The sequence below is a fragment of the Seriola lalandi genome, unplaced genomic scaffold (assembly GCF_002814215.2).
Source record: "Seriola lalandi dorsalis isolate HSWRI2012SDOR001 ecotype SW California unplaced genomic scaffold, Sedor1 jcf7180002054360, whole genome shotgun sequence".
NCBI classification, from domain to species: domain Eukaryota; kingdom Metazoa; phylum Chordata; class Actinopteri; order Carangiformes; family Carangidae; genus Seriola; species Seriola lalandi.
This window is the reverse complement of record NW_019524913.1, coordinates 415,482-437,331: the sequence shown is the minus strand read 5'-3', so window position 1 is coordinate 437,331 and position 21,850 is coordinate 415,482. Positions and strand designations below refer to the sequence as shown.

Here is a 21,850-nt window from a genome sequence, read left to right as displayed (position 1 = left end):
CCCCCCCCCCCTTTCTGTATCCTTCCGCCCAACGCTCATTTTCCCGCGAAACACTCGCCGGCCTTGAAAATGTAACACACCCTAAAAATATTACCTGCTTTTATCACCGAATATAATAATCACACTCCACAATGAACAAGTCACACTTTAACACACGCATTCATCTGGATATTTAGTCACAAGCTGATATATTTTTCTCCTGTAACCCGGGTCTATTTCGTTTAAAAGGAGTGGGAGGGGTCATAGTAGAGTACTGCTGCCATTCACGGGAGACTTGCGAAAAACACTAACGTAAGTAGTAGTGAGAGATAATTAGGTTGAGTTATTTCACTACTTTCCCGCCGAATATATCGCTAAACAACACAAAGTTGATTCATAATAAAGTCTTATAGTCTCGACGCAATTAATCCACAAGTCATATTTACAATCGAAAACTATATTAATTTACCTACTTTTTTTTTTTTTAACCACCGTCTTGATATTTATTCGAAATTGTAAGCGAGTCTGCAGAAAATGCTATAAAATAACACATGTTGCCAGGTTTGAACAGTTTGTGCAGCAATTTCACGATAAAACAATGAAAAGCTCACAGGTGCAGCAGCTTACCTCGATCTGTCTGCAGACACTGACAGCTCTGAATTGGCTGAAACAGGTGATTTCGACAGGAACACGGACCAAACAATTACAATATGTGGGTAATGGAGCCAGAAGTTGAACACACAAAGAAATAGTCGAACAATTTGTCCTGTCCATATAATGTAGCTCCGTTTGGAGGCTGGACAGATTGGCACCAATTAACTACAGGAAGGAAGCAATTAAAGGAATCAGATGGGTACCGCAGTTGGATGGAGGTGCCCTCCTCTGCTGTAATGGGGAGAGGGAGAGGGAGGGGGAGATTGAACGGGCTTGGAGCGCCCTCTGCTGTGCAAAGTGATCCGGGAAGGGGGGGATGGAGAGCAGCCAGGTGGGTGCAGGGTCACACCGTGGAGGTGAACACAAAAACACAAACCACCATGACCTGAGAGATAATTAACTGAGATTAAATTGAAGCTTTGAGAGGCTGTAAGTGGCTCAGTATAACAACATAGTGCTGTGCAGTGGGTTAGTGGAACTATTTATTGGGGTTACTGGGTCACTTCATTAAAAAATAGAGTTCTGGAGAAGCATTAATGACAAATGTAACGGCCTGCAGCCTTTTGACAAAGTGGGCTGTGCTATTTATAATCAGCTGAGAAAAAAAATATTCATTAGCGATATACGATCCACTAAAATTCAGACAAAGTTCATTTGTTTAAAATTATATTAAGTTTATATTTTGTTTTTTTTTTGCTTTGTCAGACATCTCACTGCTTGTATAACTAAGACAATAATTGTGAGTGAAAGGATAGGTTCCTGTGGGTGATGCGAAAATCATATTTACAGGGATCTCTTTATGACCAGTGTGGGCATGAGGAACAATTAGCACAGCATCCAGGAACTCTTTCAATGTACATAATGACATGTGAGAACTGCTTTAAGACAGACCTAAAAGAAATCTACAAACCTTAATGTGTTCAAAGTTTCATTGTTGGAGTTGAATATATTAGTTTGAATTTTTTGTCTTTGTTTTGTCTTAGTCTGAATTTTCTTGGCTCAAACAGTATTATGAAATGTCTGTATATGTATATTTTTGACTAATTTTGTGATGTGAACAGATGCAACCTTAAGTGAATATTGAGATTAAATTTTAAGGTGATGAACATTGTGTTGCAACATCTTCTTTTTTAATAGAACAGATTTTTTATTTTAAGACTGGGTGTGGGAGTGGGATTAAGTCTCCAGCTCACTGATGGCTCTGTGGTTTTCTAATGCTAATGGGCACATAAGTGTCCACGTCCCGGTGCTGAAGAGCAAGGAAATAAATCAATAGCTGAGTTGGCAAATGGAGGAGAGCAAAGAGAAGGAGACGCAGAAGGAGAGAAAGAGGAGCTATAAATCTCATTAGTTTCTCTTGTTATCAACATAACTCCTGAGGAAGTGAAGAAAATCCCCAAAGTGAAATTACACCGTATCTCCTTTCCTCTGTGCTCATTCCTCCATTTTCTCTCTCCCTTCTCTCCTTTCCTCGCCGTGGGATGCTGTGTGGAGGATAGCGATCACGGCCACGAGGTTCATGTGTTGTGGTCATTGTGTTTATCGGCCCTGGATGTTTCTTGTGTTACTGTGTTTCACAGCGCCTGGAGACACGGGGAGAAACTCTGAGACCGGATCTGGCATCATTTCCTCTGATAAGTGGAGACTGAAGGTGCTCAGGTTTGATTGTGTGTGTGTGTGTGTGTGTGTGTGTGTGTCCATCTCAGTCAAACTGGTTTCTCCCACCTCTGATTGACAGTCTGCCCAGTAAAGTGGGCAGATATTTCCATTTAGTTTAGCTTTTGGAAATCAATGTTAATCATAAAAAGTTTTCTATTTACATACATGCTACCACATGTCAGTACAAACTGCAGTATACATTTATTTTACAGGCATTTAAGTCAACTGTTTAGATGGATTTACTATACCTGAAATGTATGTTATACCACACCCACCCAATCGCGTCACTGCACCCAATAACTGCACTGGTAATTCAGAGCTTAAATGACCACTTTTTACTTGAGATAACCCACAAACCAGGAGGTGTGCATGTAAATACACATAAATTAATGGATAGATGAATAAATGAAAAGGAGAGAAGGAGGAGTGGTGGATGAAAGTGAAAGGCTTTGTGATGTCTTGCAAGACACCAGGCTGGGAAAGCTGTATATTATCTTTGTGTGCTACAATAACTACTGTTTTGCCAACAATCACACTGCAACAGAAAGACACAATCAATCAATATTGATTGTGTCTTGAAGGAAGGAACTAGGGATGTACCTGTGTTTTCTCTATTGATTCATTTTTCTTTTTTTCTCCCCTCATTAATCAACTACTCATTCAGTTTAAATGTCAGAAAAGATGTCGATCACAGTTTCCTGAGGTGATGTCTCCACTTCTGTACAGCTGCCAACTGTGGCACAGAGTGTACAATGACTGGAGTAAAAGGGACCAACAACGCCATCTGGGGAAATCACACCCCAGGATATATCATTTCTAAACCTTAAATGTTTGTTAAATGGATACAAGGACACAGGCTCATTTACTGATAAGGCATGTCTTTTTAAAAACAAAAATTTTTATGAGAACTTATTAGAACCAACAGATAAAATCGCAGGGACAGGAACTGCTGAGAAGGAAGATTATATTAAAGGAGAATGACAATCACAACATTAGAGATAAAACTATTTTATTAACTGATAGATTTGTCTAAAAAGAGCGTCACACAAGATCTTAAGTGTCTAGCAATTTACTGAAGTTTACTAATATTAAAATACCTAAAATCAGTCCAACAAAAATAAGGAGAAGAAAAGTGAGCTGAGGCCACTTGTGGAGAAGCAGACTACCCAGAGTGCCCAGGGGTGCTACTCACCTCAGATGCAGCGCAGCAAACCCTACCGCAGAACGTGACCCAAAAAACACTTGTGTCCCAGTGCTCTTACTCGCATGCATGAAGGGTGGGGACCTCACCACGGGTGCCCAGCTACACTGCAAAAAGATACGGTAATGCAAAACAATTTATCACAAGTAAATAAACAACTAAACAACTAAACAACCAACCAACCAACCAACCAACAGCAGGTGAACCTATAAGGGGAAACAGGACTAGTTGGCTCACCATGCTGTATATTATTGCAATTTTTTTTTTTTAAATGAAAAGGGGGCCGTCGTCACAGTCGCACACAAATGAAAGCATCTAGGAAAGAGAAGCAAAACCGAACAATAGTTACAGAAAGAAACATACTACTCTAATGAAAAATAAATCCCTACTTCCCCATTCACCCAGACAGGCATCTACACCCCCACCCTTAAAATCTGATCATTGTAAGTGTTATATAAGAGGAGTTTGTCTAGTCTTGAAGACTTGCAATTGTTCTAGTGCTTAGATACGAATACATTTTTGTAGCAAGAACACTCTTTTCCATTGAACATCCAGTTAGACTGTTGAATTAGTCAGGAGGTAGATTGTCACACTTTGGAGACCAACGGGTGTCTTTCCTTTTGACTCAGAGGCTGCCTTTCTGAACTTCCCTCATTTCTGACCACAAACCCAACGTCCTGAGTTCTGCGGCTTCATGTGTTCCCCGCGCATTCAGCTAGGGTTAGTGTTTTACTTTTCAAATGCCTCATCTACTGCTTCGTGTTACTATACCCCAGAGGAGCTGATGCCGACATGAGCTTATAGTTTGCAGCTGTGGTGGAATATGACTAAGTTCATTTATTCAAGCACTGTGTTTATATCCAATTATGGAGGGACTTTCTTTTTAGTATTTTCTTTTCATACCATTTTATACTTCCTCTCCACTGTTTACTACTCTGCATTTATTTGACCACTTTAGTTACTAATGCCTATTGATTTGATATTGATTTCGCCTACGAAACATATGAGATGAATTTAAAAATTCATGGTTTCTTCGAAACAAAATAAACTACTCAACAGTATATACAATCGATTAGTCGACTGACAGAACTTTTTTGATAATTGTCATTTTTCATGCAAAAAAAACTTTTTTTTGTTCCGCCTCTAAAAAGACTTTTGCTATTTTCCTTTTTTAATTATTTCAGTAGTTTCCAATGCATTTTTAATAATTTTGAGGTTTGGATAATTGGTTGGCCAAATGTATATTTTCCTGATAGTATTTCCATATCTTTACTTCAGTTACATTTTGAATGCAGGACTTTCACTTGTAATGGAATATTTTTTACAGTGTAGTGTTGGTAAAGCATCCGAATGCTTCTTCAACCACTGGTGATTTTCCACAGAGGTCTTCATCAGTCACATGGCAGTGTTTGACAAACATGCCCATACGACTGCACTTTAAATTCACTCATACAAAGACTAACACATCAGCAGACACATGCAGAAAAATCGAGGGTGTGCTTCTTCGCACACGGCCAGGACACGATTCAGCATGATGTCCTAGCATGAGGCGGAAAATCAATAGTCGTTCAGCTTAGTCGGTAGCAGGAGGTTGCCAACTAAGCATTCAGCAATGAGAGCATGGCAGATCTGTCAGACTGATCCAGAGCTAATTGTGTCATTAATTATTGACAGTGACAACGGACAGCTATTGACACAGCCTGCAACAGCAGCATGCAGCCTAACCTGCAGTGTGTTTATAGTTACACAGTGACAGTTTAGCATTTTTGCACTGAAGATCTGATGTGTCTGTTCATGTGTGCAGAGGTTTCCCGCCAACATATAGTAAAATTAAAAAGGAAAGCCACTAGAGTCAAGAACTGAATTCTTTCTCTACTCTTTATGTGCAGGAGTCTAGCCAAACGTTCTATTGCTTTTATTATGTCATTAAAACACACACACACACACACACACACTGTGAAGGTGCAGCAAGAAAATATAGTATAGCTATATATCAACATACATATTGTACGTTCCTACATTGTGCAGCATGGCGTTAAGGCATGGCATGACCTTGCGTCTGGTTACATTTCTGATCTCCTTGTTCTTCATTCCACTTCTTGACCACTACGATCCTCAGATGTTTTATCCATCCCCCGCTCCAACTGGAAAACAAAAGGTGATCATCTCTTTGCTGTTTTAGCCCCAACTATCTGGAATCATTTTCCCTAATTTCTCAGATTTCTGAGATCATTGAACAGTTTTAAGTGGCTTCTAAAATAGAGGCAAGCCTTTCTGTAGACCCTCATCCTTGTCTTTTTTGGTAATTAATTCGGCCTGTCTGTGCTATGTTTTATATTGTAATTTATTACTTAATTTGTTTATTCGTGTGTGTGTGTGTGTGTGTGTGTGTGTGTGTGTGTTTGTAACTGTATGTTTAAAAAACTGTTATATGAATAAAACTTTACTCACTTCTTTTGGTTGATGATGAAATACCTGCAAAACTAATGACACTCCATTCAAACAAAGCTGATGTGTGTGCTCAGCGCTAATTAGCAAATAGTAGCATGCTAAGGAGCTATATTAAGCTATATTAAGATGAAAATGATAAACATTATATTTTCTAAGCAGCAATGTTAACATTAGCATTGCCATTGTGAGCATGTTAGCATACTGCTGTTAGCGTTTAGCTCACAGAGCCTCCAGCATGGCCTGAGACTCTCAGTATTGTTTGGGGACAGCTGCACACTAGCTTGTTGGCATCCAGATTAACCCTGTTATGGCTGACCTCCGGTGTTTTAACTTCTCATCTTGCTGCAGTGATGTACAGGTGTACTTTAGGATGTCATGGCGTTACTGTTGGGTGTTTACATGTGCAACAACACACATTTGAAACTTTCAGTCTGAGAGGACAGTGGGCATGAAGCAACTGTTTAAACCACGTCTGACCAGGACCTTAGTGAGACACTGAAAGGTCAAGGGGTTAAATTTCCTCACTCACTGGGACCCACTGCCGGGAATGTATTTTAATATTGTGATCCAATAGGCATTGACTACATTAATTATCAGTGTTTGAGAAATACTAATAGTCTCAATGAAACCTACAGTATATTACCAATCCTACAGAGGACATGTGCATCAGTAATGGTGTGTTTAATTTGTGGTATTTCATAGAGTGTGTGTTGTTCTTTTTGACCGTGGCAGCTGTGTTTGCCCGGAGTAATCTTATGCTTTCAGCTGTTCTTACGATTCTTCTCTGTTGAATGTTTGCTTATAGTCGGAGAGTTGTGGCTCCCTGCATAATCGATGTGTGACAGCTGGTTGTAATTTTGTCCATGTTTGCTCATCTATAGATTTCCAGGCTGAGCCATGGATGGATTATCAAATGGGCATACTGGGCACAGGACCAGGGACCCCTAACACAGACACTTTGTATTAAGTTAACCTTTTTTGCTTGAAAGTCAGAGAAGTTGCTCAACCTCTAATCCCTGGACAGATGTTACAAAGGCATCCCATAACTGTATTGAATCATTTGTGAGAATATAGCATGTTGGTTGTATCAGTAGTTGAAAACAGCCTCTCAGTGTTCATCACTTATTAAAGTGATTATGCTAGATGGATGCAAGATAATGAAAATTGCCTCTGTTTGGGGGGCAGGTTTCGGTCAGGTATTTCCAGCTATTTTTGCAAAGACCTGCTGACCTCCTAATGGACCACTAGAGGGCACATTATATCTAAAAACCAAACCCCAAGTGGTTACAAAACTTTACAGATTTACAGGTTTTTTTTAAATAAATCTGCAGTCAAGATCTTTGGAGAACCAATTATATATTCAAAATTGTTTTTCTGAAACCCATTTTTGCAAAGAAAGTTAAGGTTTAGGAAATGACTTCCTGCATCTACTGCAAATTCCTTATCTCCTGCTGTCAATATGTCAGCATGTTATGAAATGTCCTGTAAATGTTGGTAAAAGTGCTCAGAGAACAGACTTCCTGGAGTCGGAGCACTGTGGAAATCCCAAACATTGTAATTATAATAAATTTTAAAAGCGAATAGGTATTTATATTAGCGGGATGAGAGACATCTGCTACCCTGAAAAGCCTTTTAGTCCTCTGCTAATGTGAAATCATAAAAAATTTTGTGTCCTACTCAAGGAAAACTCCAATATTTCCAAACCACACCGTAAAATAAATGTGGCAAGAGGTTCCATATTCTGGGAAACTTCATGGTTTCAAAGTCATGGAAAATTGATAACAAAATGAACATATTCTTGCCAGTGTCAAAGTTATTATCCAAAGCTGCCTCCAAGTGCAAGAACAAACAACACTCTGCTGAACTAAATGAAATAGTTAGTTACATGCAAGCTTTACTAGTTTACTAGTTTCACTAGTTTGTGGTCCTATCTGTTCCACCATACACAACCTGACACTCAAACACATTCGTACAGCTCCACTAAACACACTTCTGGACTGTTTACTTGTAAAAGTCAATAATTTACTTTCAAAAGAAAACCACAAAGTCCTCTATTATTGTGAACCCTGTGAACAGTTAGATGCAGGAATAATGAAACTCCTGACATTATAACAGAATTATATTGTACCTATATAAGGATTTAACCCACAAGCAGGTTCAGGCTCCTTAGTAAACAGCTGTCAAGGAGTTACATGTCTGCTGGTCAAATGCTTCGGCAACTGTTAAAATCACTACAAAACCTGCCTCAGGTCTCAGGCAGTAGCACAAATAACTGTGTTTTGACTGAAAGTTGGACAGGTTTTACTCACAACTCTTGCACCACAGCAGTAGCACACTCCTGCAGCCTTAACTGTATACAGACCATATTAGAAAACTTGCACCAAGAAAGTGTAGAGAAGGAACCAAGAGGTCAAAGAATAACAAACTGTTTTGCATTACAGTGTGGTCAAAAAGTCTGAGACCACTTTTGGACCCTACTGCTTATCTTTCACAATCACAGTAAATCTGCTTTTTCTTTTTCTGTTGTTCGCCTGGTTAATTAAAGGCTAAATAAATAGGAATTAATAATTTATTAGAATCAAATTGGCTCTGTTAGCATGTTAACTCTACTCGTGTACACACTCACTTGATATAAGACATATAACAAACAAAAGTAGTTGTATGTATCAGCTCATATGTATTATCTCTATATATAAGGTAAAATAAGCCCACACAAGTGATTACATGGATTTTGCTCATTTGTCTAGTCAGTCATCACACATACGCACTTACACGCCCAGGTCATGTGATGCAGATGTAAAAAAAACTTCCCCTAGTGTCATTTTTTCTATCATGCGTTTGTCTGACTGAGCTGACACTTTATCACAGGATTTGGCCAAATATATGAGTGACATTAAGATGATTATTGTAGGTTTGGAAAATTTACCTCATTTTGTTTTGCTGTGCAGATATTTATGCCTTTCTCTATTTTTATTGCCAATTTCTCAGATTTGATGTAGTTGCATAAAAAAAGTGGTCTTGGAACTAATTCTCCCCCCCCCCTTGTCCACCAGGGGTCTGTATTTCACTAGCTTTTGCCATATCAGGCTGATCTGTTTATCCTTCATATAATTACTTTCCTGAAAGGAGGGGTACAGCGTAAACATAAAAACTTATATGGGACAAAACTATTCTGTTTTGCTGTGTGAAGATACATTTGTCACATAAAGGTGTATGTACCTCTTTACCATGTATATACATGCTTGTTACATTGAAACAGACTATCATTGTACCAAACTCCATTCACATTTTCCAAATATTTAGCTGTTTGTACAAACAGAAATAACAGTCAAAAACTGTGTGTTTATTCGACATGTCAAGCCAAATGAAGACATATCTAGTCATAGCAATAGCGTTTCTATGTGCGGTTGCCTCTGCCTTAATGTAAACACATATTATAAAGCCCTGTGTGTTGTGTGTATACGCAGTCATAATAAAAGCTAGGTTTAGACTTGCTGATGATGTCACGGCCGGGATGCCAGGCCCACGTGCGGGCAGCAGTGGGTTCCAGGCTCGGGGAGGGTCGATAACAACCAGACTGCCTAGCACAGGCGCAGTCAAATACGGAGCTAGAAAACTAATCTAACCAGTCCCGGATTATCGCCCTTACCTAAATCTCTACCGACGATAACGCGGGACGCCTCCTCCCTCAAATTCGGCGCTGTTTTTATGTCCCCTTGCCTCTCCCCCCACCCCGTCGATGATGATTTGCGAGGAAGATGCGCCCGTCTGAAATTTCCGTTGACCTTCGCCTCCGCTCAGCAGCATCGAAACATTGCGAAGCGCTGCCGCTACAGGAGCGCCCCGGCTCCTGCCGCTGCCCCACTTAACGTCCCATTCTCCGCTAGAAATCCCGGTGCTTTTACTGCCTTCTAGCCGCTAATCTTTGATTTTCTTCTTAATCAATCAAGACCGAGGCAGATGCCCCTCGCTCTGTCAACCCGGCTTGTACTATGGTGGAGTTTCCATCTCTCAGTCCTTACTGGCCTCTCATCCGCTTTCTGGTGCCTTTGGCTATCACCAATGTTGCCATCGACCTCGGGGAACAGGTAACGTTTCTGTTTTGCTTTCCCTGTGCGTTGTTTTTCGCCGTAGGTCAATATAACATAAAGCTGAAGACTGCAGCTTGGCTTCGCTAGCGGCGGCTAACGGCTTTAACGTGTTTATTACGCCTCTTGAGAGATTTATTTTCAGTGTGTCAACCGCCGCTGCCACCGAGCATCAATTTTTAGGCTCCAGAAAACACCGACAACGTCCCCGTGAGCTGACACTGAATATTTGCAGCCTGTTTCGTCAGCTTTAAGACGGCCGGCTTGTGTTGTAGCTACAGCTAGCTTTAGCGGAAAGACTGAGATGTTATGTGAAGATATCCATTAGGGTTTACATGCATTATGTAGGAAGAAGAGAGGCGTGTGGACCCCTCAGAGGAAAAGGCCCTTGTTTATTCTTAGATGTTATTAAAAAAAAAAAAAACGTCGTCACTTCTGTCACCAAACGTTTTGAGCTCCTGCGGATTTCAGCGTTATTTATTACTACCTGCTGTGACCCGCTTGTCATTTGATTAATCAGTAAATGTGACTCGAGGCCTGTTTGGAGATGGTGATGGCGGATCTTGTTCACAGATTAAACGCATTTTTGTCATATTTTCCTGCCTGGACGTTTCCTGCCCTTTCTCAGCCATATGACTGATCCGGCTTCTGCCCTCACCCAAGGGACGCTGGGCAGATAGTGTGAGAGTAAAAAAAAACCCTCATTGAGGCTTGGAAATGTCAGGATTAAGCTTATGTAATGGCTCTGTTAGCTAGTATAAATAGCACACAATCCTGCAAGGGAAAGGGGCAGCTGTAGCAGATGTTCTCAGGGAAAACTGAAAGAAAATAATTCTTGGATAAAGTGTTGTGGGTGTTTCCTATCCAGACATTATGATGGCACTCACTATACTGCTCTAGCCAAAGGTCTATTTTTATTGTCCCTGTAAAGCAAATCACATGCAAGTGTTTATTTTTAATGCAGAATATGTAATATGTATGTATGCTGTGGTGGGGTAGCAGAGATAAAGTCTTGGTCATGTGCTGGTCACACTACCAAACTGAACTCCCCTCTCATGTGCTGTCTCATTCCTCTGACACCTCACCCTTTCCACACCCACCCTCTAATATCTTTTCCAGGCCCTTAACAGGGGCATAGCCACAGTCAAAGAGGATGCAGTTGAAATGCTGGCCAGCTATGGCCTGGCCTACTCCCTGATGAAGTTCTTCACTGGACCCATGAGTGACTTCAAGAATGTGGGTTTGGTGTTTGTCAACAGCAAGAGGGACCGGAGAAAGGCTGTGTTCTGTATGGTGGCGGCCGGAGCCATCGCGTTCGTCTTGCATATCCTGATAGGTGTGTGTTTAACAGTTGTTTGTGCGCACATGATGATATGCTGTGCTTAAACCATATCCTGTGAAAATGACATTTTAGAACTTGTGGCAAACCTAAAGTTTTATTATTGTGGCACCCCCTGACAGCTTTCCACCATCCCTGCTCTCCCAAAAGAATGAAAATATAGCCTGTGCTTACCTGTGGTTTCCTCTTTTTCTTCTATAGCTTACACAGATTTAGGATACTACATCATTAATAAGCTCCACCATGTGGATGACTCTGTGGGGAACAAGACAAGGAAGGCTTTCTTATACCTGGCTGCATTCCCTTTGTTGGATGCAATGGTGAGTGTAGAGTATGACAGGATTATTTCTACATAACTATTCAGATGTTTCATCATGCAGGCGATGGATTTAAACATATCTGACCTAGCAATAGATGGCTTTAAATCCTCTGTTCATGCTGGTTTCAACCGATAGTGTATTTCCTGCTTTAAAACTAGCTCATTTCTATTTCATAGCCTGTCATTCTGCTGTGGTTGAGGAAATGGCCCAAATAGAGCTTTTGTTTATAGTTCGACGCTTGGTGTCTTGGGCTAACAACTTTGTCCATTGTTCTGTCTGAAGGCGTGGATTCATGCAGGGATACTTCTCAAGCACAAGTACAGCGTCATAGTAGGCTCAGCCTCGATCTCCGATGTTGTGGCCCAGGTAACAAGATCCAGTCCTTGGATTTTGATTGAATGCAGAAGGATTCAATTGAAGGGTTTAATTGTTTTGTTGTGCATGCTTTTTGATGTTTAACAGCTCTGGTCTTTCCTGCAGATCGTGTTCGTGGCCATTCTCCTCCACAGTAACCTGGAATGTGTGGAGCCTTTACTCATCCCAATCCTTTCCCTGTATATGGGTGCCTTGGTCCGTTTTAGCATTGTCGGTCTGGGCTACTACTGTAATATTCATGACAGCATCCCAGACTCCAGTGGACTTGACGTGGGGGTAAGTGCTGCCTTTTTCCTTGTTGAACTGTTTGTTTTTTGCCACAGTTTACTGTAAGGAAAAAAAAGGGAAAAAAGGGACATTAATAAACGAAGGGTTGTTTATTACATCATAGTTCACATGCTTTCTAGTTTAGCCACCTGAACCAAAGGAACAGTGGTGTTAGGTGAAATTTGTAACAATAAAATAAGTAAAATATCTTTTCTAAAACAAGTGATTTATTGTCTGTGTCTTGGTCCCTGCAGGGAGATGCCACCATCAAGAAGATGCTGAGTTTTTGGTGGCCCCTGGCCCTCATCCTGGCCACTCAGCGAATCAGTCGACCCATCGTCAACCTCTTTGTGTCTCGTGACCTCAAGGGGACCTCTGACGCTACAGAGGTGGGTGTATGAGGGATTTAATCTACCAAACATATCTGAGCTGTCGCTTTTGAAAGCATTTTCTCATTGTTTATTATAGCGACAAACTTTTATGTTTGATTGAGAAGAAGTTAAGTTTTATTTTCACATTTAATCACTTATTAATAAAGCTGCCACGGTTTTTTAATGCTACTACTAGTAGTATTATAGACTATTGTTTGATATAGGGGATCATAAAGAGCGACTTTACAGCTAAGTGAAGGCAGTGGACTAATTTTCCCCTCAAGTTATTGCAGATGAAATGCCAGATGCTAACAAACTCCCTCTGGAGCTTTCTGGCTTACAGAGAGACCCTAACTACTAGAGACAATGCATAGCTGTTTACCAGAATGAACTGGAAATCATTGACAACACTGGCTGCCAGTGGTTTGGGTGATTCACCATGTTCATGTGAAACTCAGGGCATGATTACACTGAGTGAAAACATTCCTACATGGCCCTACTGTTCCTGCGTAAAGCCTGACACTGCCCGTTGTTGTTCGGGGCACAATAACAAGCTCAAGGCTGTTATCCAATCGTAAACTTGTGGAAAACCACACACTGCTGGGAAAGTGAGAGACGGGAGTGTGGCTTTCATGTCGGCTATTGTTAGACACCTGTCATTAATTTAGCTGTGTGTGGTGCGTGCTGTATTTTCAGCATTAAAAGTGGTGGCGTGCTGATGACTTATAGCTGCCGAATCTTTGTCATTGCAGGCCGTGGCTGTGCTCACAGCTACATACCCTGTGGGTCACATGCCCTACGGTTGGTTGACTGAACTGAGAGCAGTGTACCCTGCCTTTGACAAGGTAAACCTGACTCCCCCTACATGTGTCTGCTGCAGTGGTAACAGTTTACTGCCACTAATATTCTTCTCTCACCAACAGAACAATCCCAGCAACAAGCTGAACGCTGGCACATCCGTCACCAAGTCGAATATTAAAAAGTTTACATTCTGCTGTCTGGCTCTGTCACTCACGGTAAGATGAGGAAGAGGGTGAATTTTTGTTTTTCTTTCTTTCTTTCTCTCAGTCACATGATTTTATTGGTAAGGCTCTCAGAATAGGAGATGAACTGGCTCAGAAGAAGGTGTGGCTGACAGTTTGTTTTTGTCTGTGTTCAGACATTCCTGAACAATTCCTGCTGCAATTTAGAACTGGAACCAGGAGTCAATCAACAGAAGATTAATCTGCAATAAATTTTGGATAATAGATTCATTGTTTAGTCAATTATTAAGCAAAACTGCCAAACAGAATTTGGGTCTAGCTTCTAAAATGCGAGGATTTGCAGCTTTTCTCTTTGTTATATTGTTATAAATTAAATTGTAAACTGAATATCTTTGAGTTTTCAACTGTGAGTCAGAAGAAACTAAAAATGTGAATCATCTGAACTCATCATCTTTGCCCCTGCGAAAACCACTGCAAGTAGTTTTGTCTACATTTTGATGTTTTTATTGTATAAGAAATAATAATCATCCAGTTTCTTTTCAGGTATTTCTGTTATTTAGATGCAGTGTTATTCAAACCTGTAATCCCACCTTGATAGTTGATACAGCTAGTATAAAGTTTCAGTGTTCATTTTCATGACAGGCAGTCTCTCCCTTGCATTGTAGTTGTTTACATTCTAAGGTATCCTTCATTGAGACTTGACCTTTCCTACAATAGGTGTCAGTTGTCCTACCATGGTGCCTTGCAAAAACTTCATATCCTAAGCAAGTAATTTTTCTTTCCAAATGCATTAGAATACCTGATTATACTACATACACCCATATTTTTTCACAATTTGTGTTTTGTTTTCTAATCCTGCTGTATCACAGATGAGAATATAGTGTATGTCGGTCAGGGCTCAGTTCCAAGACTGACATAACCGGTCCAGTGCTATGTAGAAACATGTTTAACATAGTTTTTGCAGAGCTTGTCAAAGGCAATGCTGTCAAAGCTTTTCCACTAAATCATCTTTAAACCTGAGTGTTTTCTCAGAGACAAATTTAGAAACTCTTCAAAAAAAAAAAAGGTCTCGTGTTTAAGATACTTCATTATGCTGGTACAGCTGTACACTAATGCTCAAAGTGATGGGGGGTTAACAGCTTTGTTGCAGGCGTACTGAATGTACTTTTCCTTTGCCGTCCTGTCGGGGTTTCAGGTTGCACAGAGAGGGAGACACACTAGGGTGGAATTTGTGAAGAGGCTGAGGGGCTTTTGTGCCTCACTCCAACACTCCAACCCAAAGCTTTAAGAGCTTAATAAAATAGGCATTCACATAAAACATATCAGTTAACACATTCCTAAAGCCCCTCGCAGGTGTACTTTACTGTTAAGTAATGAGTGGTGCAGTCACATAATGTACACGGCTGTGTTTTTGTTTTTCAGCAAATTATGCCCACAGATCCACAATAACCCACTATGATCCTGTCTCTCTGATCGTATCTGCCTTCGACTCAATGTTAAATGACTCAAAGGGAATTTCTGTGAAGTAAAAGGGAGCCTTTGCCCCAGTTATTCGTCTTAACAGCTCAAGTAAGAAAAACAGGAAGTGTGTGGCCAAGATTGGGTCTTTTAGGAGGAGGAGGAGGAGGAGAATGGCACACCAGATGTGGAATCCCATAGCTGTAAACATGTATGTGAGGGTGTGTGCTAGGCTCAGAACAACAGGAAGATAGGTATGGCCTGTAGCGGTGTTGAGAACACAAGCTGACAGACCACATGCCAGGACTTGTTCTGATTACAGATGAAGGAAAGACAACGGGACGAAAAACAGCAGGAGGAACACAAAGTGTATTTGAGAGGGGAAATGACTAATGTTTTATAACAAATAATGTAATTTTATAAATACAGACTTTGTTGTGGATGTCGAGGCAGTGAGCGTGGATGTCTCACCTTGTTTAGAGAAACCACAGCTGAGTCAGGGGAGACGGCTGTTTTCGCCTGAGCCACACAGATTCGTTATTATCTGTCTCCATCTTGCCAAAATAATGATAGATGGTAAGGTGATACCAAATGAAATCATCAGTTACAAGTTATCTGTTCCTACATTTTAGCTAAGGGGATCAAAAACCACAAAATCACATCAAAGGCTTTTGTACAAACAATCATTTTCTGCTATCTAATTCTTTAAGAAGAGTGAGACGATGAAATGTTTATGGATTTGCCCGATTTTTGTTTTCGGGTACTCAAAATACTGTAGTTTTATCTTGTTTTGTATATGATCTTTTCTCCTCTCCCTCCTATCTCTTACAATAAAATCTGACTCAGTGTTAGCGGAATAAAATTACAATTACAATGACTCATTTTGCAGACTCTTTTGCTTCAAGGTTGCAGGTGCATACGAGAGATACATAGAGCATATTAGTTGAGTAAGTACTCTCGGAAGAGGTAGGTCTTCAAGCAAGTTTTGAAGACAGAGCAGGAGGATTAGGATGAGGAAACGATTAAGCTGATTGAATCAAGTGAGATAATTCATTTCAGCATCAAAAGACTATACAGGAGAAGAGTTTGGACTGCGATTTCCTGCCTCGCAGGGATTGTAGGACCAGTTGTCGTTCATTTCAGATCATAGAGGTTTATGAACTTCTTGTCCACTATGAAAGAGTCCAAGTTGGTTGCGGGCAGCAACAGCAAGACAGGAGAGTGATGAAAAGTAGGGTGACATGAACTGTTCTTGGCTGGTTGAAGACCAGGATTGCTGCCGTGTTTTGGAACATTTGCAGAAGTTTTACTGTGCATGCTGGCAGCCCTGCCAGAAGGCTGTTAAAGAAGTCAGGCGAGAAACGACCCGTGCTTAACAGAATATACCTGATCTGTGTGATGTTTTATTGTAACAAGCGACTTGATCCAGTGACAGATGCAACACGCTCAGTTGAAATGAATCGTCAATCATGATGTCCAGATTTGTTGCAGACTTGGTTGGAGAGAGTGAGGTTGAGCTGGGCTGGATATTAATGTGTTGCTGAACATAAGGACCGGTTGCGATCCGCTGGAGTTTCTTCTGTTCAAGAGATTGAAGGCAACACTCCATTCTTTAGAGAACAATGTGACAGCTAGAACTGGGTGTCATCAGCAAAGCAGTGGTAAGAAGAACCAGGTGGTATATATTGCAAACAAAAGGGGACCAGGGACAGATCCTTGTGGTACACCAGTGGAAAGAAGGTGACACTTGAGCTTTTTTGTTTGCCATGCCACTTAAACCTGGAATGACTACTTATGTTACAGTGGACAGGCGGATTTGAAGGTTCACCGTGATCCAGCTGGAGGCGCAGTGTTTTCTGGATGTATCCAGATCTCAATGAAGACTAGTATTTGATTCGCTAGCAAAGACAAGAATGATATCACCTCTATTCTCAGACCAACAAGAAGGAAGTACAAGTAACAGCTGGAAAGTTGAGAAGCTATTATTATTGCTTTGCCTTTTTGCAGATGAGTGTGTTGCAAGCATCTGAGACTGCATTAGCAATGCAGTGAGTCAGTCAGTGCCTTCAAACAAACACTTCTGTAGAAAATGTGCGGCAAAATCAGAAACAAAAGCTATCTAAACATCCAGCAGTACCCAGCAGCAAGCAGTGTAGCAAGTCAGAGTGGAAGCAGACAAGCACCTTTTATGGATCTCAAGGGCCTCTGATGCTTGTCCCAAGTTTGGAGTGCAGGGAAATTATCTCCATACAATTTTTAAACAAATGGATGTATTCATGTTCAGATCAGACAGGTTTATACTTCTGTTTAACGCTCGTGATCACACAGTAATAGCTTGGAGATGCTTTGGTAATTTTGCACGTGCCTCGGCAACTGCTTCTAGAAACAATAACATTGTCTGTCATGTGTTTGCTTGCTCGCTTGTTTTATGTGAGCTTCAAAGGCCTACATTCAATCCGAAACCCCTTGAGTTAATGAACTAATGAAATCTAATGAGGCATGCCGGGCGACTCTATTGTGGTGCAGCGAACGCAAAAATTAATTTGCTTTTGCTCATTTTGTGTCCAGCTTTGCTTTGTGGTGTTTTGGACTCCACATGTATCAGAGAAGATCCTGGTTGATGTCATTGGAGTGGAGTATACTTTCGCTGAGCTGTGTGTGGTCCCGCTCCGAATTTTCTCCTTTTTTCCTTTGCCAGGTAAGACACTCAATTTGATGTTTTTCAGCACCAGTGTCCAGCTGCATTTTCCTTCCCGCTGTGGCTTTAACCCGGGGCGTAGCTCGGACCAGTGGGGTGATGTTTCCACTTTGTGTGTGTGTGTTTGCAGTGACTGTTCGGGCTCATTTGACTGGATGGCTCATGACCCTGAAAAAGACCTTTGTGCTGGCCCCCAGCTCAGTTCTCCGCATCATTGTCCTCATCACCAGTCTAGTTGTGCTGCCTTATATGGGGTAAGTCAACACTTCAGAGAACACTGTCAGGGTCACAAAGGTCAGCACCGTGACTCAGGCATACTATTATTTATTACAGTATTGTGTGGTATTCTGGTAAAATGTATGTGGATATGTCCCATTTTTAATCCTGAAAACATCAAACAGGAGAAAGATTAGAAAATTAATTCACTTCCACTCCTCAAAAACTGTAAAATAATCAGAGCATAAAAGGCAGAAACAACTGAAAACTCACTGTAATTGTTTATATTTCAGGGTTCACGGGGCCACGCTCGGGGTTGGATCCCTCCTGGCCGGTTTCATAGGGGAGTCGACAATGGTTGCCATAGCAGCGTGCTATGTTTATCGACAACAGGTGAGAACACCTGGGTTGAGGCCACTACACACATAAAAGCACATGCCTTAGCCTGTATTCTTATTCTGCACATCCCATCAGCAGCAATTTGAGCCAGGTGTCTCTCACTTATCATCATCCTGTTTAGTTTTTAGGGATTACATCATGTAATTGAAAGTGATTCAATCATGAATACATGCAAGAAAAAAGATCTCTGAAGCCTTTCATTTAGGGCAGCTTTATGTTTATATAGCCGGTTAATACCTTGGGTATGAATATTGAATTGTCTTTATCGCTGAAATTTGTATGAAAATGATTCAAAAGAATGATATGGCTTCACACAGCACGTTTAGCATTTACTTTTTTCTACTTACTGTACTGTCAGTTTGTGTCTTGCTGATTTATTTTTTCTGAATTCATTTCATTTGAAAGGACAAGCAGTCTCTCGAGTCTTACCTCATAATCATGCCCAATAATCAAACAAATGACCTTGTTAATGGTAACATCCTGTTCATCCGGAATATTAGCTATATTTAATGTTCATGCAGTCCAAGTGTGTCCCTCTTTTATTCTATTGTCTATTCAGAGCTTTATAAATAGAGCCTCGATTGTAGAATAATGACGTTTATTGGAAAACAGCGGTGTGTCACCAGCCTTCAGTTTGCTTAACTTTGTCCCAAGAGTCTTCATTTTTTAAACAAGTAGTTGGAAATAAGTGCTTCTCCTGAGTTAGATGAGAAGGTCAATGTTTTCATGTCTATTCAATATAAAGCTGCAGCTAGCAGCCCTTTTAGTATTGCTTAGCTTGGCTTAGTTTATCGTAAAAGCTTGGTAACAGTAAGAAAACAGCTAGTCTGGCTTTGTGCTAAAAAATCTGCCTGCCAGCACTTCTTTTTTTGTATCAATTGTTTTTAAGTTTTTATTATAGACTACATGAGAAAAATGACAGGATACGAGCGGTGAGAGAATAGAGATTTCCCAGCTGCAAGCAAGAGTTGCAGGTCACAAGTGCACCACCTCTTACCAGCAACTCTAAACTAGTGATTAACATAGTGATTGTTTAGTCTGTACAAAAAACTGAAGTGGAAAAACGAAAGTTGTTATGGGGGATTAAGTGACAGACTCTTTCTTTGCCACAGAGTTTCGGTTGGTTATCTGTCAACCGCATGTAAAACCACAAACTACTGTTTGACCCAGTTTTGTACAGATGAAACAAACAAGATATAACATGTTCAGAGAACTGTTGGCTGTCTTTATGCTAAACTAACTGATGATGTATTTACCAGACAGATATCTCATTGACATTCTCATCAAACTTTCCCCTTTACTTACTCATATTCATTTTATTTGATGCACATTACTCCCAAATTGAAGGGACATTTGCACATATTCCTACACAATATGTTCCATTTAGGGTTTAAAAAGTCCATTTGTTCTTACTTACCCCTACATGAAGTAGCCCGAGTACATATTTGGGAAATCATTCAACCGTAGCCTCTTCAAGAAGAGAAGACATCCATCTCAGTTTTCTCTTGAGTGCATATTATACATTTTTCAATTTGAAATTTATTCTGTCACAGCCAAGTCTATTAAATATTGAAGTTTATGCGTCCAGTTTGTAATGAGTTAGCAAAATAACTGAAAGCATGAGCTAATGAGGTTATCAGGTTCAGGAGGCTCTGCGTGCTCCTAAATACTCAGATCTGCACATGAGCATTGGACGACTCCCCATTATATTGTGTTCTTCTGTTTTGCAGCTTATCAAGTTTTAGATTAACACAATGGTTTTAACCGCACTAAACGGTACTATTGTTTAATTTTTGGCATTGGCAGTTCCAGTCCCCCCCCACCTTACCTCAAAGAGTCTTAGAGAATGTGGTTTTCATTCCTTTATCTGCCGTCTCCTTAGAAAAACAACGAGATGTCCAATGAGCTGGTGGTGGAGGGCGAGGACTCTGCCCCGATGAGCGAGGTGTGCTCCAGGACTCAGATGGACGCCATCGAGGAGCTCCAGGAGGAGGAGGAGGAGCAGGAGTGAACTCTTGACAGCAGGGGAAGGTAAAGCCGACCTCCACGTGGAACTTTGCTGAAGAGGAGACCGCTGAGTGTTACAGTGCTGGAGAGCAGAGAGGACCCGAGTATGGTTTGGTTTCAGAGGTTCTCCCAACAGAACTTGAACTTTCAGTAAGAGTGACGAGGTCCCCTTCACGTCAACCTACACACCATTAAAATGCACACTGTAAAGAAAGCCATGCACCTCCAAGTGTTCATCCATCAGCGTAAATACCTTCGTCTTCCGACCTTTTCAACAGTTCTCATAGTTTTGCATCATCACATTAGCGGGTGTATTAACCACTTTCATGTGTTTACTGGTAAACAAGGGAAATCGACACAGGAGAACTCTTCCTCCTCAGCAGCGAGAATGAAACGTCTGTCGAGTGGTAGTGGAGTTGCCAAAATACAGAGTTCCATTATTTTATGTTATTTTATCAAGATTAAGCGGCAAGGCCTTGCTTGAATTCAAATATAGACATGTTGTGGGACTTGTTGGGTTGTGCAATCGTATTTTACATACAATGGTGTACAGATTATTGTTGTTTTATATAGGTAATGCAATGTGTATATTTAATTGCCCAGAGGGGTCAGGAATCCCTCGTTATATCATTGCGTGTGTTACAGAATACAGTTATGATTGTTCACTTTCCATGCAGTCTGGGAGTCTATCTACTTTTGTTTTGCCAAGCATTTTCCTGGTAGTATTCAGACTGTCGTATGTACTGTATATACTGTATAGGCATTCTTATTTGGCAAATAAATTGCTTTATTATTAACTCTTTTGCTTTGCTGGCATTGGCTTTACTATATTGTTGTTATATTCTTTTCTTTTCTTTTATGATTTTATTAAAACCGAAATTGTAGAAAAAATCCTGAGGTGGTAATCCTGGCCCTGTGGTACATGTAGCTAAAACTAATGCAGTCTAATACAACAGTCCTGCAGTAAATCCTCCCTGATGAAGGTTAAAATGTTCAGTTTTAAACTGTTTCATAGAGGTGCTGATTGAACTTTGTGGTCACAACACTTCTGAAACTGAACATTATAATCTTCATGAATTGCAAGACTGTTGTGTTTGACTGCATCAGTTGTAGCTACATGTACATGATAAAGTGGCAACTATATTTATCCTTTTGTTTGCCAAAAAGTCAGTGACAGACGAAGAAATCTACAGTACGTTATCCCACAGTGACAGTACTTATGTTTGGGGACACCTTTACCACAGAGAGGTTTTACTTTTTGTCAACTACTTACAAGAAAAAATCCAGTAACACTGTCAACATCAATTATAGATAATTGATTGTATTTAACCAGTTTTTACAGGGGGAGTTTGCGAACCCCCAAACAGAAGTAAAGTCATTTTGTA

The 21,850-nt window shown here is 40.6% G+C and overlaps 2 protein-coding genes across 2 annotated transcripts in view; one reads left to right on the top strand and one right to left on the bottom strand.

Moving 5' to 3' along the window:
• Positions 1–831, bottom strand: part of myca (MYC proto-oncogene, bHLH transcription factor a) — a 3,511-nt gene extending 2,680 nt beyond the window's left edge. The window contains exon 1 of the mRNA XM_023408307.2: positions 607–831. Coding sequence (XP_023264075.2) covers positions 607–753 — 147 coding nt within the window. The 5' untranslated portion in view covers positions 754–831. The remainder of the gene's footprint in view (positions 1–606) is intronic.
• An 8,677-nt stretch (positions 832–9,508) lies between these two features.
• On the top strand, positions 9,509–21,262 carry ankha (ANKH inorganic pyrophosphate transport regulator a). Its single transcript, XM_023408353.2, has 12 exons — positions 9,509–10,032; positions 11,152–11,368; positions 11,573–11,691; positions 11,974–12,057; positions 12,172–12,342; positions 12,588–12,722; positions 13,457–13,549; positions 13,628–13,720; positions 17,714–17,843; positions 17,974–18,097; positions 18,353–18,452; positions 20,341–21,262. Exons 1-12 carry the CDS (start codon positions 9,937–9,939, stop codon positions 20,467–20,469), a joined length of 1,491 nt encoding a protein of 496 aa, XP_023264121.1. The 5' UTR covers positions 9,509–9,936; the 3' UTR covers positions 20,470–21,262.
• The last annotated feature ends 588 nt before the right edge of the window (positions 21,263–21,850 follow it).